Source organism: Rhinolophus sinicus, chromosome 8 (assembly GCF_057876585.1).
Source record: "Rhinolophus sinicus isolate RSI-liver-muscle chromosome 8, RSI-T2T, whole genome shotgun sequence".
NCBI lineage: Eukaryota > Metazoa > Chordata > Mammalia > Chiroptera > Rhinolophidae > Rhinolophus > Rhinolophus sinicus.
This window is the reverse complement of record NC_142508.1, coordinates 47,967,526-47,988,447: the sequence shown is the minus strand read 5'-3', so window position 1 is coordinate 47,988,447 and position 20,922 is coordinate 47,967,526. Positions and strand designations below refer to the sequence as shown.

At 54.0% G+C, this 20,922-nt stretch overlaps 1 protein-coding gene across 2 annotated transcripts in view; it reads left to right on the top strand.

Moving 5' to 3' along the window:
* Nucleotides 1–20,718, top strand: part of CHST8 (carbohydrate sulfotransferase 8) — a 115,555-nt gene extending 94,837 nt beyond the window's left edge. For both annotated transcript variants that reach the window (XM_019742759.3, XM_019742760.3), the window contains exons 3-4: nucleotides 18,558–18,595; nucleotides 19,148–20,718. In XM_019742759.3, coding sequence (XP_019598318.3) covers nucleotides 18,558–18,595; nucleotides 19,148–20,254 — 1,145 coding nt within the window. In that variant the 3' untranslated portion in view covers nucleotides 20,255–20,718. The remainder of the gene's footprint in view (nucleotides 1–18,557; nucleotides 18,596–19,147) is intronic.
* Nucleotides 20,719–20,922: the final 204 nt, after the last annotated feature.

Genomic DNA, 20,922 nt, shown 5'->3' with positions numbered 1-20,922 from the left:
TAGGATGTGTATGTGTTCTCTTGGATCAACCCCTGTAGGGGAAGGGAAGGAAGCAAGAGTGGGCAGAAGGAGAGGTCGGGCTGTGATGTAGTCAGCCAGTCCCACGTGGAGCTCTGGAGCTGGGGTGACCTGCAGAGGGGTCCAGAATTGATGCAAGGGGCCTGCACCTTACTGTTCACATCAAGCAGTTGCTGGATGCAGGCAGCCCCTGGGAAGAAGATGTGACCTTGGGTGAGGCGACCTGTGGCTGAGAGTGATCTCTGGAGGGAAACAGCTGTGAGCTGTGTCACACTGCTTCCACAGCGGCCACTGCACTCGGGCATACCCGTAGTCTTATCTGACCCCCGGCTCCCGGCAGCCTTCACCTCTCACTGTGAGGGGCCCCCACTCACTGGGCCCCTCATTCCACACAGGACAAGGAATGCCTAAGGCTTATTTGGGGGGAGGAGTGGGGACAGTGTTTCCGAATTGCTTTGCTTACTCAAGGATCATTGAAAATTGACTCTAGCTAATGTTATTGAATTCACTTTTTTTTCTTTTTTCAGTTTTATGAAAGCCTTTTCCTTCCAGGTATTACTATTTCGTGTCTGAGATACAAGCAAGATCTCAGCAGAACTGAAATAGCTTTTTTTTTTTTTAACCTGGCACTGTACAGTTCTAAAATATGTTCACACAATTTTTATCAATTTGATTGAGATATAATTTATACACAGGAAAATATATTCGTTGTGAGTTTAACAAATGTGTTCTATCACCCCAATCCAGATACACATTTCCCTTACCCCAGAACATTCCCTCATGCCCGTTCACTCAAACCCCCTCCACCATGGCCCCCCCCAGGCAACCATGGATCTTAATCCATTGCCAGAAATTAGCATTTTATATAAGTGAGATGCTGCAGGAAGTACAGTAGGGCTTACTTCACTCAGTCTGATGTTTGTGAGCTTCACCCATGTTGTCTTGTGTATTGGGAGTTTGTCTCTTTTCTATGGACAGTGCTATTCCATTGTATGGATGTGCCACAGTTTGTTGTCCACTCAGCTGTTGGTGGGCATGTTCTTTGAGTTTCCTGCCGCTTAGTGAAATTCAGGCAGGAGGTATGACCTGCCCATAGCCAGGCAGCAGGGGCACTGGGAGGCAGGCTCCATGCGCCAGGAGCCAGGCTTCCCTCCAGCGTCACGTAACAAAAGAGCCCTAGAAAATGTGACCTGGCCAAATAACTTGTGCATCTTGTCCTTCCTTCCGAAGCGCGCATTTTTCCAGAAGATGCTCTAGGCATTTTCTTTGGCTGCTACTTGAGTGAGCATCGTGCCAAGCAATCTCAAGTCTCCTTTCTTAATTCAGGGTAATAGAAATGGAGGGACAGACCTGCAGAGCCATGGGTTTGGGCACATGCATGTCAAACGGACTATATGTCATGACATCAGACATTCTGAGAAAATTGCTTTTCCTCTCTGAATGTCAAGTCATAAATAATTTCAGCTTGGGAAGAGCCCTGCTAGGTATGTGCTTGACTTGACAGGGAGTGGCCTGTAAATACCATGAGCCATAGAACAAAAAATGAGATGACAGATTTGTGGGGTCACTTCTAGTCTGGACTTCGATATATGGCATTGCTGGGGGGCCCGCCCAGATCTGCTTTCCGAGTGGATGCAGCCATTCCAGGCTGCGGTGAGTGTGGGCTGTTCATGGCTCACAGCTGCATCCTTAATCAGAGATTTCACCTCAGCTGACAGAATCCTCTTCTGGAAGGTGATGCCTTCCCCCGGAGGTGGCCTATAATCAAGCCACATGCTAGTAAATGTGCTTTGGGGGCAAGGGACAAACAAACAAAGCCCTGGTTTGTAACATTTGCCAATTTCTGTGGTGTAAATACTCCCACTGTGGCCTATTGCAAGCTACCTTGCAAAAATAAATGATAAGTAGCTTAGGGGTATAAGCACATGTAAAAAAAAATGACATTAAAAAGACAAATGAATGATAAACACAGAATTCAGTGTTTATCACTGCCTGGGGTGCGATGGGATGTGTGAGAGCAGCAGGGAGCTTCGATGCTACTGATGAAACTGTTTCTTAAACTGGGTGGTGAATACCTGGGTACGTGTGTTCTTATTCTTTGTATGGTATATATTATATGTTGTATACTTTCTATTGCGTGAATGAAATATTTCACAACGAAAATTATTCTAAGGAAGCCTTTTAAGCTTTGAACTTGTTTTCACCTGCACGTGTGGGGCATGGCTTTCAGTGGAGACTGAGGAAGCAACCAGAAGGCTGGTCTTGGTCTCCGTTGCGTCCACCTGCTGGGTGCATCTACAAAATTCACACTCCTGACGGGTTCTGTGGAGGAGAAGCGTAGCCCTGTGGATGGAGAATGCCATTTCCCTCAGGATGGGCAGGAGGAGGGGTGAGTGAGGGTAGTGGACAGAACTGCCCTATCCAGCGCCCCTCCCACTGAGGACCAAGGGGAATGCTACCCCCACCTCACAAAATGCAGTTCTTCTTTGGACATGGTGGGCTGTTAGAGCCAGGCCGTCCCACTGTCTGATACTCAGCACCCAGACCTTAAACGTCTAAATATGCCTAAGCACTTGCCAGCTCCAGGTGTTCTGCCTCCCTTTCCCTTCCGATGAGCTCAGGTAGCCCTCTCCATAGACCCTGCTGCCATTCCCGTCCACCAATATCCCATTGCAGAGATGGGGAGGCTCTGGTCCCCAGCTAGGGCATGCCCAGGGACAGACCCTTTGTCCTCAGGGTCTCTTGTTCATTCCTCTGTGGGGCTGCCTGGGCCTCTGGGCCTGTCCCTGAGGAGAAACCCAGAGTTACCCTCTCCCTGGGTCCTGAGCCACCCCTGCTTCATGCCCCCCCAGGCTAGGCCATTCAGTCCACAGAGACGGCCAGAAGAGGGAGCCACACCCCCATTCCACCAGCAGCCAGGCTCCCAGGGCCCACCTTCTCAGTCTCCCTAACCCTAACTCTAGTAGAACTATTGATTGGCTCTTAATTGGTTGCCCATAGGAGACCAAAGACAAAAATAGGCAAGGCAAAATAAAACATTCTTTTTAGTTTTCCACAAGTGTGGGCATCAAATCCTCACAGTTCTCCATTGAGACCCTGGACACCAGACGCCCACCCCTAAGGGAGGGGAGAGGCAGCATGGGCCCCTCGGACTGAGCCTCCCCTCCAGGACAGCACCTATGTCCCTCAGCAGCAGGTGAATGCACCTCTACCAGCCCCCTCAAGACTCCCTGCCATGCTAGGGAGGGCCTGAGGATTTTTCATTATGAGCTCAGATTATTATCAAGTACAAGGGGGAGTGAAGGAGACATTATAAGCTCTCCTTTTAATAATGAATCCCATTTCCTCTCGTAGTTGGTTTTCTTGCAACAGATGCTGTTGCAGAAAATGGAACAAAATGGAAAAGATAAAAAGGCGAGTAAGTAACTCGGCCCAAAAGCCTTCTTCCCAGCAGATGTCAGGGACGGCGGGGCAGGGTGCCCAAGCCCCACCCACTGCCCCCTCGCCTGGCACGGCTGCCCGGCTGCTGTGGTGGGGACACATATGTTCCGATGATTCTCGGCTTGGCTCCGTGTCAGAGAAGCATGGAGCCGCCCTCCTGCTGTTCAGTAACTGATGACCATTTTTCTCCAATTAAACTGAAATTGAAGGATCGGCCGACTTAGACACCCAAGTAAAATAATTAGTGCTTCAAATGTTAATTGTGCTCAGATGTGCCTTTGCCCGCGGAGGCTGTCTGCAAGTGAGCCTGCAGAAAGAGAGTCCTCTGTGGAGAGGTCTCTGACCCCACACCTTGCACCACCTCACAGGTTGGCCTCCCCAGGAAACCCCATGTGGGCAGCCGAGGCCAAGACCTTGTGACACTGTCGTGATGGCTGTGTGAGACCTGCTGTCACCCTCTGCATGGCCAGTCCTCTGGCCCACAGGCAGTGTCGCATAATGGTTAGAATGAGGGCACAGAGTCAAACGGGTCTGGCCTAGACCCTGGCTCTGCCCTCCACCGGGCCAGCAACTTAACCAGGGCCAGACACGTCACCTCTCTGGGACTCACCGCCCTCGTGCAAAACATGGATAGTAAAAACCAACCCTGCCGAAATGCCTGAGAGCCCGGAGCTTCTCTTTATCTACCCTGTGTCCTCAGCACCCACCAGGCCCCAGATGAGTCATTACAGAAGGGTAGACTCATGGTGTTCTTTCCCGTGGGCAGTTAGGGACCCGGTTCTATGCAGCCTGCCTGCCCCTAGGGAAAGATCGGCAGTGGCCGCCTGAGCCCTGAGAGGTGGGGGCCACCCACATCCACCCCCATCCCATCAACCTGCTCACAGACTGGGGGAAACAACTCCCTGCCCCTGGAGAGGAAGGTACTCCCTGAAGCTTTTCCTGCTGCGACTTTGCCCACGCGTGCCCCCCCCCCCCCCAGCTCTGCTCTCTGCAGAGATGACAAACCTAAGAGGCTTAGGTTCCTTTATGCCATGAGTCCCAAGGAAATCCACTTACTGGTAGATATTCCATGTTCCCTGATCCCCCATATAATAAGATTCCTTTATCTCTTGTTGTCATGGGAAATATATATTAACCGATTAATATTAATGTGTTGGCCGATTAATATTAATATCTGAACCGATTCATACTTCACACGGCGATGATGTTGACGAGCGCCATGGAGCCCAGACAGCTCCCGGGGGAGAGGGCAGAAGTCGCCGCTGACCTCGCCTCCTGGCGGACCTTGCGTGCTTCAGCAGCGGCTGTCAGAGCTACTATGGAAGTGTGTTTGGACTCCGATTGGGGCAATTAAAACCCTCGCCATCCAAGACAGCGTATTTTATCCTTTAAACATTTTACATTCTCCTAACATATTTTCCCAGGAACGCTGTTAAATTAGGTGACAAAAGGTTATTCCTTGCGTCTGAAGTTGAAACACAGTATCCCTGTGCCTTATCTGCCTGGAATTAGAAAGGTTGCAGTATCATATGTTCTAAAGTTTTCATTATCAAGATTTGCCAGACTTTATAAAACAAACGTTTTTGGTTTTTTTGCTCTTGTTTGAAAGATGGACAGAGGCTTTGTCTTCTGTTATGGGAGATTGCTTTCAGCCATATTTTGCAGCAGCCAGAATATATACACTCAAGGCTCAAGCGGGTTAGTGGGGCCCTGGCATACCTTTGATTTGCAGCTGCCACCACCACTGTCACCTGTGCCACCTCCTGATCATTAGGGAAGCCAAAGACAGTCAGGGAGGCCCCAGATTCCTGTCTGCCTCGCCCACAGGGAAGGTACAACAAGAGGCTACACCTTTGGCCAGTGGAGCTGGACTAGATGGAGCCTGCCTGTGGCCAGGTAGCTCCCCCATCCCTCTGTCTCTCCTCCAGCTACCCGTCAGTCGAGTCCCAGCCCTTGCCTGGCCCCCATCTCAAATCCTTTCCTCTCGACCTTCAACCATCCACCCACCATCCACCATCATCCACCTACCACCATTCACCCATAACCCACCATCCACCCAGGATCTACCCACCACCCACCACCATCCACCCGACATCCACCTGCCACCCTTATTCCCTCCTACCCACTGTCCTCTATGCACCATCCATCCATTATCCCAGCTGCCGTCAGCGTGCCACCCATGTGCCATCTCCTCATCACCTGTGCTCCATCACATCTGACATGGAGGACACCCCTTTTGCAACACATGAGCCTGTCCCCACCCTGATACCCCTACCCACATGTCCCACTTAAATGTGCCATGAACAAGGGATAAGGGATCGCTTTCCTCCGGTGCCCAGCATCCCTGAGTCACCCTGTATCATGACTTCTTATGGGCAAACTGTCTTTGATGTGGCATTTTAGTCCATGGGGCTTTTCCAGGAACACATCTCTGTGTCTCAGGAAAAGAACACACAGGCCCCAAGAGCAGCTGTGTTCCCCCGGGATGAGAAGACCGACCCCTGAAACTTGACCCCAGTCTCACCTCCTCCCATCCCCTGTCCCTCGGTTTTGGGTACCAAAGGCAGGATTTATTTTACCAATAAAGAGACTCCTGCTCTCATAGACTTCTGGCCAGATTGGAGCTTTAGTTGGGCTGGTAGAAACGGTCCAGGTTTTCTCTGTGGCTGCCCCTCAAGTGGTCACCAGCCCTGCATGCCATCTCCAGCCTCTGCCCTGCCTCAAGGGGACAGCCAGTCCCAGATGTCGGGGGCATGGATGACAGCATCTGTGACAGAAGACCTTAGCCGAGGACAAGGATGGGAGCTGGGGAAGCAGAGCTGCCAGTTTCTTCCTGAGCCCAGGCTGGGGTCTTATCTAAATCCATTGTGGAGGTAAACTTGTCAATGTCAGGTCCTCTGAGCTCTTCTCTGCAAGGCAAGGTCTTGGTGGTAAGGGATCACTCTCTGCTGATCCTTGAGTGAGAGATACCAGCCCAGGGGCACCTGTCTGCAGCCCAGTGGGTCCTCATTCTTCCAAGTTGCTCAGCCCTGCAGAGACATCCCTGCCTGGCCCTATCCAGGCCTCTCCCCACCTAAGACAGGGCTGCAGACTAGAAAATGGCCCCAGTGTATTCCAGAAGCTGTCCTGAGCACACAAGAGGGGTATAACTCTCAGGAGACACATGTGGATCCCGGGGCCTGATCTCAGCAGACTCATACTCAACAGTCAGGGCAGACAGGAGTTGAAAGCTGGCAGTGACAGTCTCAGGCTATCCACCTCCCCCAGCACCCAGGATGGTGCCTTCCTGTGGATTTCCAGCTCTTCTGAAATCCCTGCCATCTCCAGCCAGAAATCCCCACCAAAGCCTCAGGCATCCAAAGCCTGATACCCCCGTTCAAGCTCCCACCGTCTGACATCACGTGTGTCCTGTGCTCTCTCTGTCCCGCGTGTCCCTTACACGGCACCCCCTCTTTCTGCCATCACTTCCGTACAAACAGAAAACATGCTAGCCGTTGTAAGCATCCTCTGTGTGATTTATTGCCATCACCACGATATTTTGTTTGGAGCTGCAAACCTCCAGACATAAATCAAGTCATTAGAAGGAATGACGTTTAATCCTGCAGAAGATGCCTCGGTGGGCTGAGCGGCTCTCACCCAGCTATCGAATCATTAATTCCGGAGAGGACGGCCCCATGCACACCTCCATGGGCAGCTCTTCCTCTCCACTGTACACAGGTGTAGAAGGCCGCAGGCACAAGGCAGGCTGCTTTGTGTCTTGGAATAGCACATTCGTGACTGCAAAGAGGTGCCCCAAACACATGCCCAGTAATTGAGAAAGAAATCTTTATTCCATAGGAAATGCATGCAGCCAAGCGGGGCATCTCTGTGCCTGTGATGGCTCTTTCCTCCTTGAGCTGCTGCTGGCTGGACTTCAAAGGCAGCAGGAAAACAGCTCAGGACATCTTCCACCCTCCTCTCACAGTGACCTGGCCACCCTTCAAGCAACCACTCTGCGGGGACCATATTCTATTCGCAAAGCCACGGTCTCGTTCCCAGGGCTTTGCTGCAGATATGTGTGCCAAGGCTGAGCCTGGAGAATTTGGGGACCTCAGACAGTGCCTTCCGGGCACTCAGCAGCCCCCACTCCCGGAGGCAAACACCAGCACCGAGTTCCCTGCAAATGGGACTTCTTATAGTTCAGGAGACATCCCTAGCATGCCAAAGAGGGAAGGGGACTGAGGGGTCTCGGTTGAGGGATCGCCTCAAAGTCTATGGCAAATTCTAAGTCCACACGACAATAGTGAACATTCTGGATGACATTCCCAGTGTTTAGTTCTACTTTCTATTCTTGTGCTCAGCGCTAATGAGGGTGTTAGGCAGTGTTTTGTTGGCTGTGTGCATCAAAGATGCTGCGTGCGGCAAGGGTGCTGGAAGTCGCGGGGCTGCATTGTGTGGTTTGTATCCGGACACTGTTTTTCCCCACACTCTGCACTGTTTCCAGCTGAGAGCTTCACCCTGCAGGTCTTGTGATTCCGGTTCAATATGGCCAAACCCAGGGTGGGGGCTTCTCTCCCAATCAGCTCCTCCCTCCCCCAGACCTCCTTCGGACAGCATGTAAGGGTTGGGGGCAGACATTCCCTCACCTTACCCGTCGGAACCCCGACTCCCCAAGCCCTCCAGCCCTGCACTTGATTGTTCTCCAGAATCTGCCCTCCCTTCTCATCTCCCTGCCCTGCCGGAGTTCAGGTCCCACCACTGCTCACCTACCTTAGGATTTAAGAATCTTAATCCATTTTCCTCTTCCTTTAGGTTTTCCTCTTCTCCAGGCCACTCCCCAGTCACCTCCAGAAAGACCTTTGAACGTGCAGCCTGCAGGCCACCCCCTTATCTCAGCCAGGCAGTCAATGCCCGAGGGACTGGTCACCTTGCATGAGCCTGAGGCTGGGTGAAGCATGCGTGTGTGGTGTGCGTGTGGAGCACAGTCCCAGTACGTTGTGATGGGACCATAGGATGTCTATGCTCCTCACGATGGCCTGGGGTTGCCATGGTCAGCCCACAGGCAACCCAGTGGTGTTCACCATTGGACCAGGGTGCTAGGCTGGGCAGAACCAAGCAGTAGAAAGAGGAAGCGGTTCTTGGCCAGATGTCCAGGGAAGATGGTGTCCGCACAGCCAGCCACTGCCAAGGCCATGATTCACATCTGTACTCTGAGCCTTACCCCTCAGAGAAGCCAGCCAAATCCTTAGGCCACAGGCTTCCTGAGTTGCTGGTGGCCCAGTCTTGGCTGGACGGAACTCCGGGCTCAAGGCCTTGCTGTCAGAGCATTACCTCTCCTCTCAGATGTGTCCTGCAGCGATCCAGACCCATAGCACAGAGCATCTGGGCTGACTGCTAGGGCCCCCGGTGCTCACGACACCTCCAGCCTTGTCCTTTCAATTTGTGAGTGGCCAGAGGCCCTGTTCTGCTCAAGGGCACACAGCGCGATCCCTGAAATGCACCAGCCCCTCGGTGATCCCTGTGGTGCTGGAGGAGACACTGGAGACAGGAAGAGCCTAGAGCTGCAGCTGCCCATTCATGGTGCTTGAGTTGGGGCCAGGAGGGAGGGCTTGTTGCCCAGAATTGGGGTGCAATCAGTGGACAGCAGTGACAACTGGTACTCAGTCATTTAGGGCTTCCTTCTGAGTGCATCCATCCCTGAGCCCCTGGGCAGCACCCTTAGCAGAAACCTGGCTCTCCCCTGGGGGCTTGGAACGCCTCCCTCAGGACAGACAGGCCCCTGCAGCAGGTAGGGGATGGCATTTCAAGGAAGCATCAGCTAGGACGGATTTACTTTTGTGGCTCTTCAGGGTATCTCCAGCAACAGCTGTGACCATTCTGACAGCCACAGGCCAGCTCAGTAATTGATGCCACAGCCGGAGTGACACATCCAGAAGCCGGCTAGAGCAAGCCTGATCGTTATCTTGTGGCCTGACCACCACAGGAATAAGGCTGCCCTACTGGCGGCCTCCGATGGCCTGACTCTCTGTTCCAGTGAAGAAGTTCCTGTCGCAGGCCTGGCCCAGTCAGTGCTGCTGGCACTTTTCCTGCAAACAAGCAGCCCTTCAGTGGCAGCCCTTTATTTCCTGGTAACCCCTGGTGGGAATTCACCAATATTTAAGCCAAATTAGATTCCTTCCTGCAGAGCTGGCTGGAGAACTATCACTAGGTGCTCTGACAGCCAAAGAGGAAGAGTCATTATGTCCGTCCCGTTTGACACCTTCTCAGACCTGGCATGGGGGCTCTCCATGGGCTCTGGACAAAGGCAGGACTCAGGCCAGGCCCGCTGCCAGGGCTTTAGGTAATTGGCTACCTCAGTTCTGCATTCGCTCTTCTGAGAAGTGCCGGGACTCTACTCTCACTGGGCCCTGGAGAGCCACAGGCCATAGAACTTGCTCCTGTGCATTACATCTGTCCCGTCCCTCCCCATCCTCCATCTACCCTCTGGATGTCTACCCTTGGGAGACCCACAAGCATCTCAAATTCAACAAGGGTCTGCCCCTCTTCGCAGGAAATGGCAGCAGCGGCGACCCACTGCTCGGGTCAGAATCTCCCTTATTTTGCTCCCACTCATCCCCAGATCCCGCTCAGGGAGTGATGGGCAGGAGCTGGCTGGTACCAGCCACGAGGGCTCAGCTCCACATTCACATGGGTCGCTTCAAATCCGCCTCGGTGGGGGTGTATACGCACAGAAATCAGCAAACACTACAAATGAGCTTCCTCCCATAACCCAGGGAGTCAGTTGTGAAGCGTTTCCCAGCACACCACTCTGCTGACTCTTCCCCCCGACAGATTCTTCATGACTTCCTGCACTTCCTGCCATCAGCACACCTCCTGTCTGGACAATGACATCATCTGCTGACCAGCCTTTCTGCTTCTGTCTTCAGCTCTGCATCTCAGAATGGTCCTGAAATTCAAAATCACTCCCAGTTTAAAGCCCTTTTAGGCCCGCCTTGGACCTTAGGAGAGAAGATCTAGTACCTTTGCCGGGACCATAGGCCCTTGCATGCTGGCCCCTGCCAAGCACCAGAGTCCTGCCAGTTCTCGACACCCTTCAGTCCCTATATCCCTTCATCCCAAGGGCCCTGCTCTCATGGTGCAAGGCCACCGAGCTCTGCCAGGAAGGTCATCGTCCCCCAGGTGCCAAGTAATTGTCACAACCTTTGGGAGCCCTGACCTGATGACCTGGATTTGCTGCAATCCCCCATCTCAGGCTGCCTGCCACGTCCTGTCACACATGGAATTGCCATTCCGTGCCTCACTCCTTTCCTAGACTAAACTCCCTGATAGCACGGCCATCGCTGTCTCATTCATGACCAACACACTGACACCAGTCCTACGACACCGCCTGGCATATACAGGTGCTCAGTCAGTGTGGAGCGAATGGGCAAATGGTGTTGGACAGAACGACTGTTCTGCTGCCTGGTGTCCTTGCTGCCAACATACTGTAGGGGAGGCAGAGACAGCGGCCGTCAGAGGTCACTGCGGTTTTGCTGCTGAGCGAGTTCTTTCTCATCGGCGGTGGTATTCACTAGCTCCTGCTTATCCTTCCAGGCCTACGTGTGTTGAAAGAATACACGGAGGGAAGAAAAAGTATGACCATCTGTAAGCCATGTGCCATGTACGCTCAGAAACCGAACACAGATATGAACACACACACGCCCCACCCAGCACATGCCACAGCACACAGCCGGAAGCATGGACACGCGCAGCACAGAGATGGGGTGTGAGGCGTCCCCTCGGCCTGCGTGGTGTAACATAGCATAAGACATACCAAGTCCTGTTCCATGCAAAATGCACACGTGGGGGTGCAGTGCCTGACACATGTGTGCTGGGGCCACACACGCACCCCAAACATGGTAGAAGCCACCCCCAGACTCTGACAGAAGAGGACTTCGAAGCAGGAGCTGAGGACCCCTGCCTGTGGACAGGCAGGCACAGGAGGGACGCTCAGGGTCACTCCCTGCACTCACCAAGTGATGGACAGATGGGCGGGTGAGGAGTGGCAGGACAGCTGTTGGGTTCGAAGACCGGCTAACTGGCTGGCTGGTTGACTGACAGGGAGCTCCGATGCTCCACTCTGACAGCTCCGAGGGAATTCACAGCCAAGGCTGAGCTGACAGGGAACTACCCCGTTGAATCGTGGGTCCTAATCATGGAGGCGAGGGAATGAAATCACTAAACAAAACAAGCAACAAATGGTCAGAGCTGTCAGGTGCTCATCAGCCTGTGACGGGAAGATTCCTGCTTCCCTCCCCTACAGACAGGTCCTAGCGTCCCTGTGCTGGGGCAAGAGCTGGGCTCAGGGAAACTCCGCAGCTCTTAAGGGGGCCAGGTGTTAGGAACACCAGGGACGGGTAGCTCCCATCCCATGGACTCTCTCTGTGCCCAGCACTGTGCATCATTTCATTTGCACATTTGCGGACCTGCAGGATGGGTATTTTATTCCTAGTTTACAGGTGAGGAAAGTAAGGTTCAGTGAGGTCAAGGGATTGGTCCAAGATTGCTCTCTCTCTCTCTCTCTCTTTTTCCCCTTCCTTAAAAACATACTGACTCCTTAAAATCTGTGACTCAGAGTGGACGCTCCAGGCAAAGGGAGAGGTCCAAAGGGAGAGACCACTCTGAGTTTGGTGGAAGACTCACCACCAAACTGGAAGAAGCCCACCCATAGAGGCTGAGGCAAGAGGGGAAGCCACTGCAGGGCTGCCTCTGCCCTACCCAGGAGCATGTCTGGCCTGACACCTGCATTTCCCTCAGATCCACACTCTGACCACAGAGCCACCTTTGGGTTCCAGGAGCAGCTGGCACATTTGTCCGGGGCAGTCCCACTGTCTGGAACCCCATTGCCCTGCCCAGGGCCCTAGGGCAGCAGAACTGGGCACAGCTGTGCTGAGGCTACTCTCCCGGCTGCGATGGAGGCCCTAGCAAAGAATTTAATGAGCTGAATTTTCCTGTGAACATAAGTGAGAATTGAAGGCTCTTTGGTAAAGGCTTCTTACATCTGAATTCTGGGCCTTGAGTCCAGGCTGCCCTCTAATTGCTGAGTGCGTTTAAACTTCAGTTTTGCATCTAATCTGCATAAGTTAACAATCTGCCCAGATGAAGGGAGCAGTTCACAATGAGGCAGTCAGAGGCGGATGTTGGGAGTGAGGGTTGCCCCACAAAAGGACAGGGCTTGAGCTGGTGGGAAAAGAGCCAGAGAAGGTGTGGCTGCCACGAGGCCCCAGGGCCTGGCCTGGTACCCCAGAGATGGCAATGGGAAGCAGCCAGCTGGGTGTGTCGTAGTTCCAGCCACACAGAGACCACGCAGCCTGGGTGGAGTGGACAGGCCCTCAACCTGGGCAACTCCTGTCTGCATCAAGCCACTTGGCTGACAGCTGCCACCCAGACACGCAGACCCTTCCCAGGCTGCCAGGCTGAGCTGGAGAAGTCACTGTCTGTGTTGGGTGGGCTCCAGCCAGAAAGAACCCTGGGCCTGGCCCAATGCCCAGCCCCACCTTCAGGGCCAGCTCTCCGACCAGGCAGCATCAGCTTTTCCACAAGGATTTTTTGAGCTCCCTCTGTGTGCCAGGCACTTTGCTAGACTCTGTCTGACACAGGTGGACCAGAAGCTGTCCCTGCCCCAAGAACCTGGAGTACTAACACCGTCTTTCGCTGCTAACCGGATGCCCAAACCAGTAGGGGAAATATTTTTGTACCTTCTCCAGGCTGTGGCTGTCCTGCCTCCTGAGTGCTCTTAAAGCAACCTGAAGTCACCTCACACCCTGTTATGAGTTGAATTGTGTCCCCCCCAAAATATGTTGAAGGCCCAGCCCCTGGTACTTACCCATGTGATCTTATAGGGTCTTTGCAGATGTAATCAGATTAAGATGAGGTCATCCAGGTGGCCCCTGGTTCAAAATGACTTTGTCCTGATGAGAAGAGATAGACACACAAGAGAAGACAGCCAAGGGAAGACAGAGGCCGAAATCAGACTTAAATTGCTACAAACTAAGGAACATCTGCGGCTGCCAGAAGCTAGAAGAGGCTTTGGAGGGAGATGGCCCTTGACTTCAGACATCTAGTCTCCAAAACTGTGGGAGAATAAATTTTTGTTACTTTAAGCTACCCAGTTTTGTGGTAGTTCTAGGAAGCAAACACACCCCTGTGGTAGTTAGTTTTATGTGTTATCTTGACCAGGCCACGGTACCCAGATGTTTGGTCAAACAGTCTAGATGTTCTGCTGGGGTATTTTTTAGATGTGATTAACCTTTACGTCAGGAGGCTTTGAGTGAAGCAGACTACCTTCCATAATGTGGAACGTGACATGAGGAAGAAGGAATTCTGCCCGCAGACTGTCCTGAGACTCGAGCTATAGCATCAGTGCTTCCCTCGGTCTGCCCTGCTGACCTGCCCTGCAGATTTTGGACTTGCCAGCCCCCACAACTGCACGAGCCAATGCCTTAAAATACATCCCTTGCCCACCTCTCCATGTATCTATCCTATTGGTTGTTTCTCTGGAGGACCCTGACAAATACAGGCCGTCATTCAGAAACTTTCCATATTTCCTGTGGAGTGGGGCCTGGCAGTTCCCTACGGGCAGTTCCCAGTGGGCAGCACACCCACCCTGTGTGCTTTCTCCTGCCAGTAGCCCGGCATCACACCTGTGGCTCATCATTGCTGTGTGAGTCCCATACACTGACCAGACGTGGCAGGAGGCCTTTCTCATGGCACACGTTAGGCTCAGGAGCTTCTTCTTTCCAATTGGGATATGGAAGCAGCAGAGCAGGGCAACAGCATTCGTCCCACCAACTGCCAGGGAATCTGGGGTGGGACCGAACCTTGGACTCAGGATCTCACACATGGGGGAGTCAAGACCTGGTGAGGGCCTCACCTTTAAGTGTGGCTCAGGCCAGCCTGAAACCTCTGGAAGTTTCCTGGCCTGATGGGCAGTCTAAGTGGACATGCGGGTGGACAGCACAGGTGGATGTGGCCACACAGGCTCAGCCACCAGAAGACTAGGACATGGAAAGGAATCAAGAAAATACAGCTTTGTGCAGGAAACTCCAGGGATCCAAGGACAATGAGTCTCACACTCCACACAGGGCAGGGACTTCAGACTTACATCTGTGCCTAGCGGCTTCTCCAGGCCCCTTCTGTTCTTCCCCATCTCTGTCCGTCTTTGTAGGTCTGACTCCTTCAGGATGGCCCTGCCTTCCCCTCAACTGCAGTGTTTAGTGTCAGGGCCTGGAGCGGGGATGTGAGCAGCCAGAGTACCAGTCACCTGCCTTAAACATGAGCAGCCAAGGATTCAGGAGGTACTTCCAGCCCTTTCTAGGGTCGTGTTTTGACCCACGTCAGTGTCACCTGTCTACACAGACCACCTAAAAGTCTGGTCCTCAGGCCCCAGCCCCAGTGGGTCCTGGGCATCTGGGATTGAGGCTTTGGAGTTGAACCCAGCAGGTCTCCCTCCTGTGACTCAGAGGAGTGGGCAACAGACCCTCCTCCCCAATAGCTCACATGCCAGTGAAGCCCCCTCCCCAGCTCTGCTCCAGACCCAGGCTGCACGGCCTAATTCTAGGAACTGGCTTCACACACCCTCATCAGCCCTTGCCTTCCCCTGCTAGGTAACCAGCAAGCTTTTCAGGCAAACACTCAGAAGAAAACCTTCAGCCCGTGAAGAGTTCACAATGTGGAAAACACTTGGCGGTCCTGATAACTCACACCTTGTCTATTCACACTGTCGCTCACTCTTATCATATTGCATGCGTTCCAACCACTCTACGAATGTCACCTGTCCAGAAAGAGAAAGTGGCTATTTTTTACCGTGCAGGGGATGGCGATCCCTTACAGATTGTTAACGTTATGTTGAAAGGAGAGGACAGGTAACTCAAACACTATACAGGTGGCACGTACATGACTGGCCTTGGGATTTCTCTGTCCCAGGGTGGGAATGGGGGGGTCAGGGGACATGCGTGGCAGCATTGGCGGCACTGAATGAAACAGCAGGCTTGTGTTACTCAGCAAGCCCACTGTTTTTATACAGATTGTATGTTTATTTGGGAGCTTGGGAGGGGCTGTAGTGGTTATATTGAGATCAAGCCCCTCCCACACCCTGTAAGTCTCCCGTAAATGGTACCAATTCTGATGGTTCCTGGTGACAATACCTTCTTCATGGGTGCAGCAGAGGCAGAGCCTTCAGCAGCCTTCCCTGGGCTTTCCACGCTCCATGGAGTTGTCCAGGGTCCTGAAGTAGCCCCACTGAAAAGCAGAGACCCCAGCCTCAAGATGCTCAAGGCCCCTGGCCTTCACTTGTTCAGAGCTGGGGTGGTCTTTGCTTCGGCCTTTATCCAAGCTGTGTGTGGAAGAGCAGCTTTCTCCATGGAAAAAGTAGGGACACTGGGCCTCTGGCCAGGGGGAGAGTCCATTACATTTCCTTTAAGTTTCTGTCTTTATTCCAAAGTGGCCATGTGGGAAAGGGGCAGTCTTTGCCCAATGAGCTGCCATAAGTTTAAGGGTTGGACACATACAGCTTGTGGCAAATTCAGGCTCCCCATAAGATCTGTTGTTGGGTGTTCCACACAACAGCTTTTCTTTTCAAAGGGGGCAATGGCGGCAAGGTTGACTTTGCTGGACAAAAGTGTCCAAGAGGTCAGAGACTCACCCAGCCCCGAGCTCTGTCCAGCAAGAACTTTTTCTCCACCTCGTGCCTAGAGCTCTGACCCAACCAGTCTTCGAGTGGGCCAACCTTGGAAACTCCTTCTGTCCAGTCTGCACAGATAAAATAGGACGGGCCCCACAGTGCACCACCCTCCAGGATGTAGTGAGAGTGCCAGTGGGAGGTCTCAGCCATAGGGGCTTCGACCTCAATAAGCACATTTTTGTCCGACTCTACCAGCTGGCAGGATGCCTTTTGTAAGTGGTTCATCAGTCCCACTCTTGACCAAATCTAGTATGATTCATTTGCTCCAGAAAAGGAGTATAAATAAGTGTCATCGCACCTTGACAAGTTGACAAGATTGACAAGCAGAGTAAATTCCTGTGTCTGAAATTCTGAGGAGAGGTGATTTAGCAGAGCCAGCTGCCATCACCAGAAGAAAAATAATTAAGGAAACCTGGGAGCGTGGAGGAAAACTGAGTATGGTGTGCAATGTGTCCCTTCTGGAGAAAGGAGCTGTGATCATCGGCTGCAGGAGGAAACTGCACATGCCAGAAAGAAATGAGCTCAGGAAGCTCATGCTGGGGACGGCTTCCATGAAGAGGATGAGGGAGGGGAGGAGGGGTGGCCAGCAGGAGGGAAGTAGGCTCTGAGCTGAGAGGGAGACTCTGGCGAGGAGCTTAATTCTAAAAGGCTTCTGCGTCATGGTCAGGCACCCATGGCACATATCCCACGCCCTTAGGGATGCAGCCAGTTCTACACGGAGCGTCTCAGCCTCTGTGGAAGAGTCCAGAAGGCCTGTTTCAGAGCTCTCCCACATGCACTCAGATAGGTACATAACCTCAGGAAGGTGTGGACACCTCCCTTTGCCCAGGCAAGGGCATGCCCCTGTTCCCGGCCCAAAGGAATCCAAGAATAATATTGCAGCAAAAAAAAGATGCAACCAGCCCAAGTTCTGCCTTCACTTCCACCTTTCTTGGGATTCAAGAAAGGTCCCGGCAGGCTCAGGGAATTTAGGCTTTTCAGTCCAGGGTGACCTGGGGCCCCCCTTTTCTTGACTGCTGATGAGTGAAAGAAATGTGTGGGCACATCCTCAGACTGACCAGTATAAGGCTAAGGGGTTAGCAGTGACCGGACCTGTAAAACTTGACCTTATGGAGAAATCAGTGGAGTACCTGGGTCAGGGATCGAGGACCTGGACGTCCCCTTGCCAGCTGTGCTCCAGCCACTGGACCTCTGCCAAGTACACAGAGACAGGAGAGGAAGTGCTGGCCCCCAGGCAGCCACCAGAACTCCGTCAGGTGTGGTCAGACACCATGCTCCATCATGCCAGCCAGAAGTTCTAGCTCTCCGCTTGTTTAAGGAGTGGCTGGTTCTGATTGTGACTGTGGCATCTGACAAAGCCTCAGAGCAGAGACATCCACTCACATGGCACAGGAGCAGGAAGAGCCCCTGACACCTCAAAGGCCAAACAGGGACGGAGGAAGGTGGCCCAGACTCCTGAATAGGTTCCCCCAAAAGGAATCCTCTTGTCCTCCCACTACTTTCCCCCAAACAGACCAAACCAGGTATGAAGCAAGATAGTCTCCTCTGACCAAAGATTTGCCTCCTCAGTGTTTGTTATCCTGGGTGAGCCCAGGCAGATGGCCTCCTTGGTGGGCAGGGGGACATTCTGAAGTGTGTACAGCGATGTGCTGATCTCTCGCCATCCTTCCCCAGTCACGGTTAGTGATTTTCGGACACTCTGTGCCTGGGCTCTGCTCAGCCCTTTGGAGGACAGCAGGATGTGGCCAGCTCACCCCACAACCCCAGGGCCCACTGAGAGGCCAAAATCACAAAGTGGATGGCTAAGTTAGGGAACTTTCCAGAGTAAGTGGGGAGGCCCCAATCCCAAGGGAAAATGTGTGTTCCAGTCCCAGGTCTGGTGTGTGCAAAGGTGTGGGTACAAGTGTGTTGTGTTATAAGTACAGAAAGTCCACATTGACTACAGCCATGGCCAGCGGACAGGGCATAAAGAGAGCATGGACGGGACTTTCTGAAGGGTCCTTTCCCCTGTGATTTAATGACAGTGTGAGGCAGGGAATGGATCATGAGTTTCCTGGCTGCTCCACTGGGCAGGTGTGTGGGCACCCTTGAGCAGGGCACCTTTCCAGACCTTCCAGGTCACATTGGGAGGTGAGATGCTGAGACGTGAGCATCATCTGGGAATTAGGAGGATCAAGTCTTTGCTCCACCTCCATTTTCCATTTGGGGAGGGGAGGGGAGGGGAGGGGCAAGCGCACTGAGCCAGGCCTCTCCTCCTGCCTTCCTAAACTGCCTTTTCACAGAGCCTACCCCAAGCGCCCTCCCTACCGGGCACCCACAGTCAAGAGCCCATAAGCGGGTCTCTGGGAACCACGGGGTACTTCCTCTGTTAATGCTGTCCTCTCTGTTTGCTTTTCAGGAGTAAAGTTCAACATCAGGCTACAGCAGCCCCACAATGTGAGTTCTAAGAGTCAGATAAATGTCAGCATGAGCAGCCTGGGGAAAGTTGGGGAGGGCAGGGAAGAAAATTTGGAGTTCACATTAAACCCATTCTTGGAAAGAAAAATGTGTCTGGTCCTTCCCAGGAGTCTTGGGAACAAAGCCTGGGGCTTGGGACCCATGAATTTCCCTCTGTGGTTGGATGGAGGCTTTGGAGTGTGCTAATTGACTCAGTAAATCTGAGCAGCCTCCTACAGGCCACCAGCTACCCCACCCCCACCCCCACCCCCACCGCCTGCCAGACCGCTCTTCCTGGGAGGCCTGCGCCATCTTGTGGTCCAAGTGACACTTGCATCTCAGACCATGGCCGGTTGAGAGGAGAGATGCTGGGGCTGCGCAATGGCTCAGACCAGAGGGATCACATCCTGCAGGGTCAGCCTGTCTCCTTCTCCCTCAGCTGGGAAAAACTAGGGCCACAGAGGGGGCAGGAACCCCAGCCATGCTGAGGGCCTGGCCTGTGTGACCCTCAGTGCCCAGCTGTCCCTGTAACCATTTCTCTTCTCACCCCAGGACTTCCCACCAGGCAGTTCTCAAAATGGTGACTTTAAGGCACTCACAGAGAGGGTCACCCAAGACTTGTCCAGCCGGGCACCGAGAGGCCTCCACTTGCTGGTGCCTGACCAACCACAAGCCCACCTAAACATGGGGGCCCGTCTGCGACCGCGGCAGCGGCGCCGCCGGCTGCTGATCAAGAAAATGCCATCTGCAGCGGCCATCCTGGCCAACAGCTCGGCTGGTCCCTTTGTCCGGCCTGCACCCCGGGCCCTGGACGGCCACTGGCTCAGCCTGCACCACAGGCAGCAGGAGCGCAAGCGGGTGATGCGGGAGGCCTGTGCCAAGTACCGCTCGAGCAGCAGCCGCAGGGCGGTCACGCCCCGCCACGTGTCCCGCATCTTCGTGGAGGACCGTCACCGCGTGCTGTACTGCGAGGTGCCCAAAGCAGGCTGCTCCAACTGGAAGCGGGTGCTCATGGTGCTGGCAGGGCTGGCCTCGTCCACCGCCGACATCCAGCACAACACGGTCCACTACGGCAGCGCCCTGAAGCGGCTGGATACCTTCGACCGCCAGGGCATCCTGCACCGCCTGAGCACCTACACCAAGATGCTCTTCGTCCGCGAACCCTTCGAGAGGCTGGTCTCCGCCTTCCGCGACAAGTTCGAGCACCCCAATAGCTACTATCACCCGGTCTTCGGCAAGGCCATCCTGGCCCGGTACCGAGCCAATGCGTCTCGGGAGGCCCTGCGGACAGGCTCTGGCGTGCGCTTCCCCGAGTTCGTCCAGTACCTGCTGGACGTGCACCGGCCGGTGGGCATGGACATCCACTGGGACCACGTCAGCCGGCTCTGCAGCCCCTGCCTCATCGACTATGACTTTGTGGGCAAGTTCGAGAGCATGGAGGACGATGCCAACTTTTTCCTGAGCCTCATCCACGCGCCGCAGAACCTGACCTTCCCCCGGTTCAAGGACCGGCACTCCCAGGAGGCGCGGACCACAGCGCGGATCGCCCACCAGTACTTCGCCCAGCTCCCCGTCCCGCAGCGGCAGCGCACCTACGATTTCTACTACATGGACTATCTGATGTTCAACTACTCCAAGCCCTTCGCTGACCTGTACTGAGGCGCGGCGCCGGCTGGCTGTCTGCGCCCTGCCCACCCATCGCCTGTCCGAGGGGCATCCCATTCTCCATGGTTCCTCAGCCAAGATATCCCCAAGAGCAACGGGGCTCTGAGGACGTGAGGAACCGTGGCTGCTGCAGACCCCTGGTGGGGGCCAGAGGCCCAGGCCTTGGCTTGGCACCCTGGCCCTTGTCCCACATCCACTTCCTCACTCCTGGCTCAGGAAGATACTGGGAGGTGGGCCGGACACCCCAGGAGTCTCAGCTGCCCACACCCAGCTCAGCCAAGAGTCAGGATGACCAGGGAAGTCTGAGGCCCAGAGGACAAGGGCCCAGCGGTAAGGGATTTACTGCAGTCCCTTAGCCATTGCCTTGTACCAAACCGCAGGTTTGCAGCTTTTCTACTACGCAGGGGGAGGTTCCCTTGGAAATAAGGTTCCAAATAAAGCACATGGTTTCCAGAGCAGCAGTGTCTACACTGTGTGTGTTGGTGTGGGAACACATGGACCCTTCCCCATGCTGTCTGGGGTTCTTTCTCCCTCCCCAGGCTAGCCTGAGCCAGCCGCCTGCAGGCCCAGCTGTATGAAAGTCTAGGGTAAGAGCAGCCTGCAGGGGACCCGGCAGCTCCCACTCAGAGCCAGCTGCAGCACCTCGCACTCAGGCCTCTGAG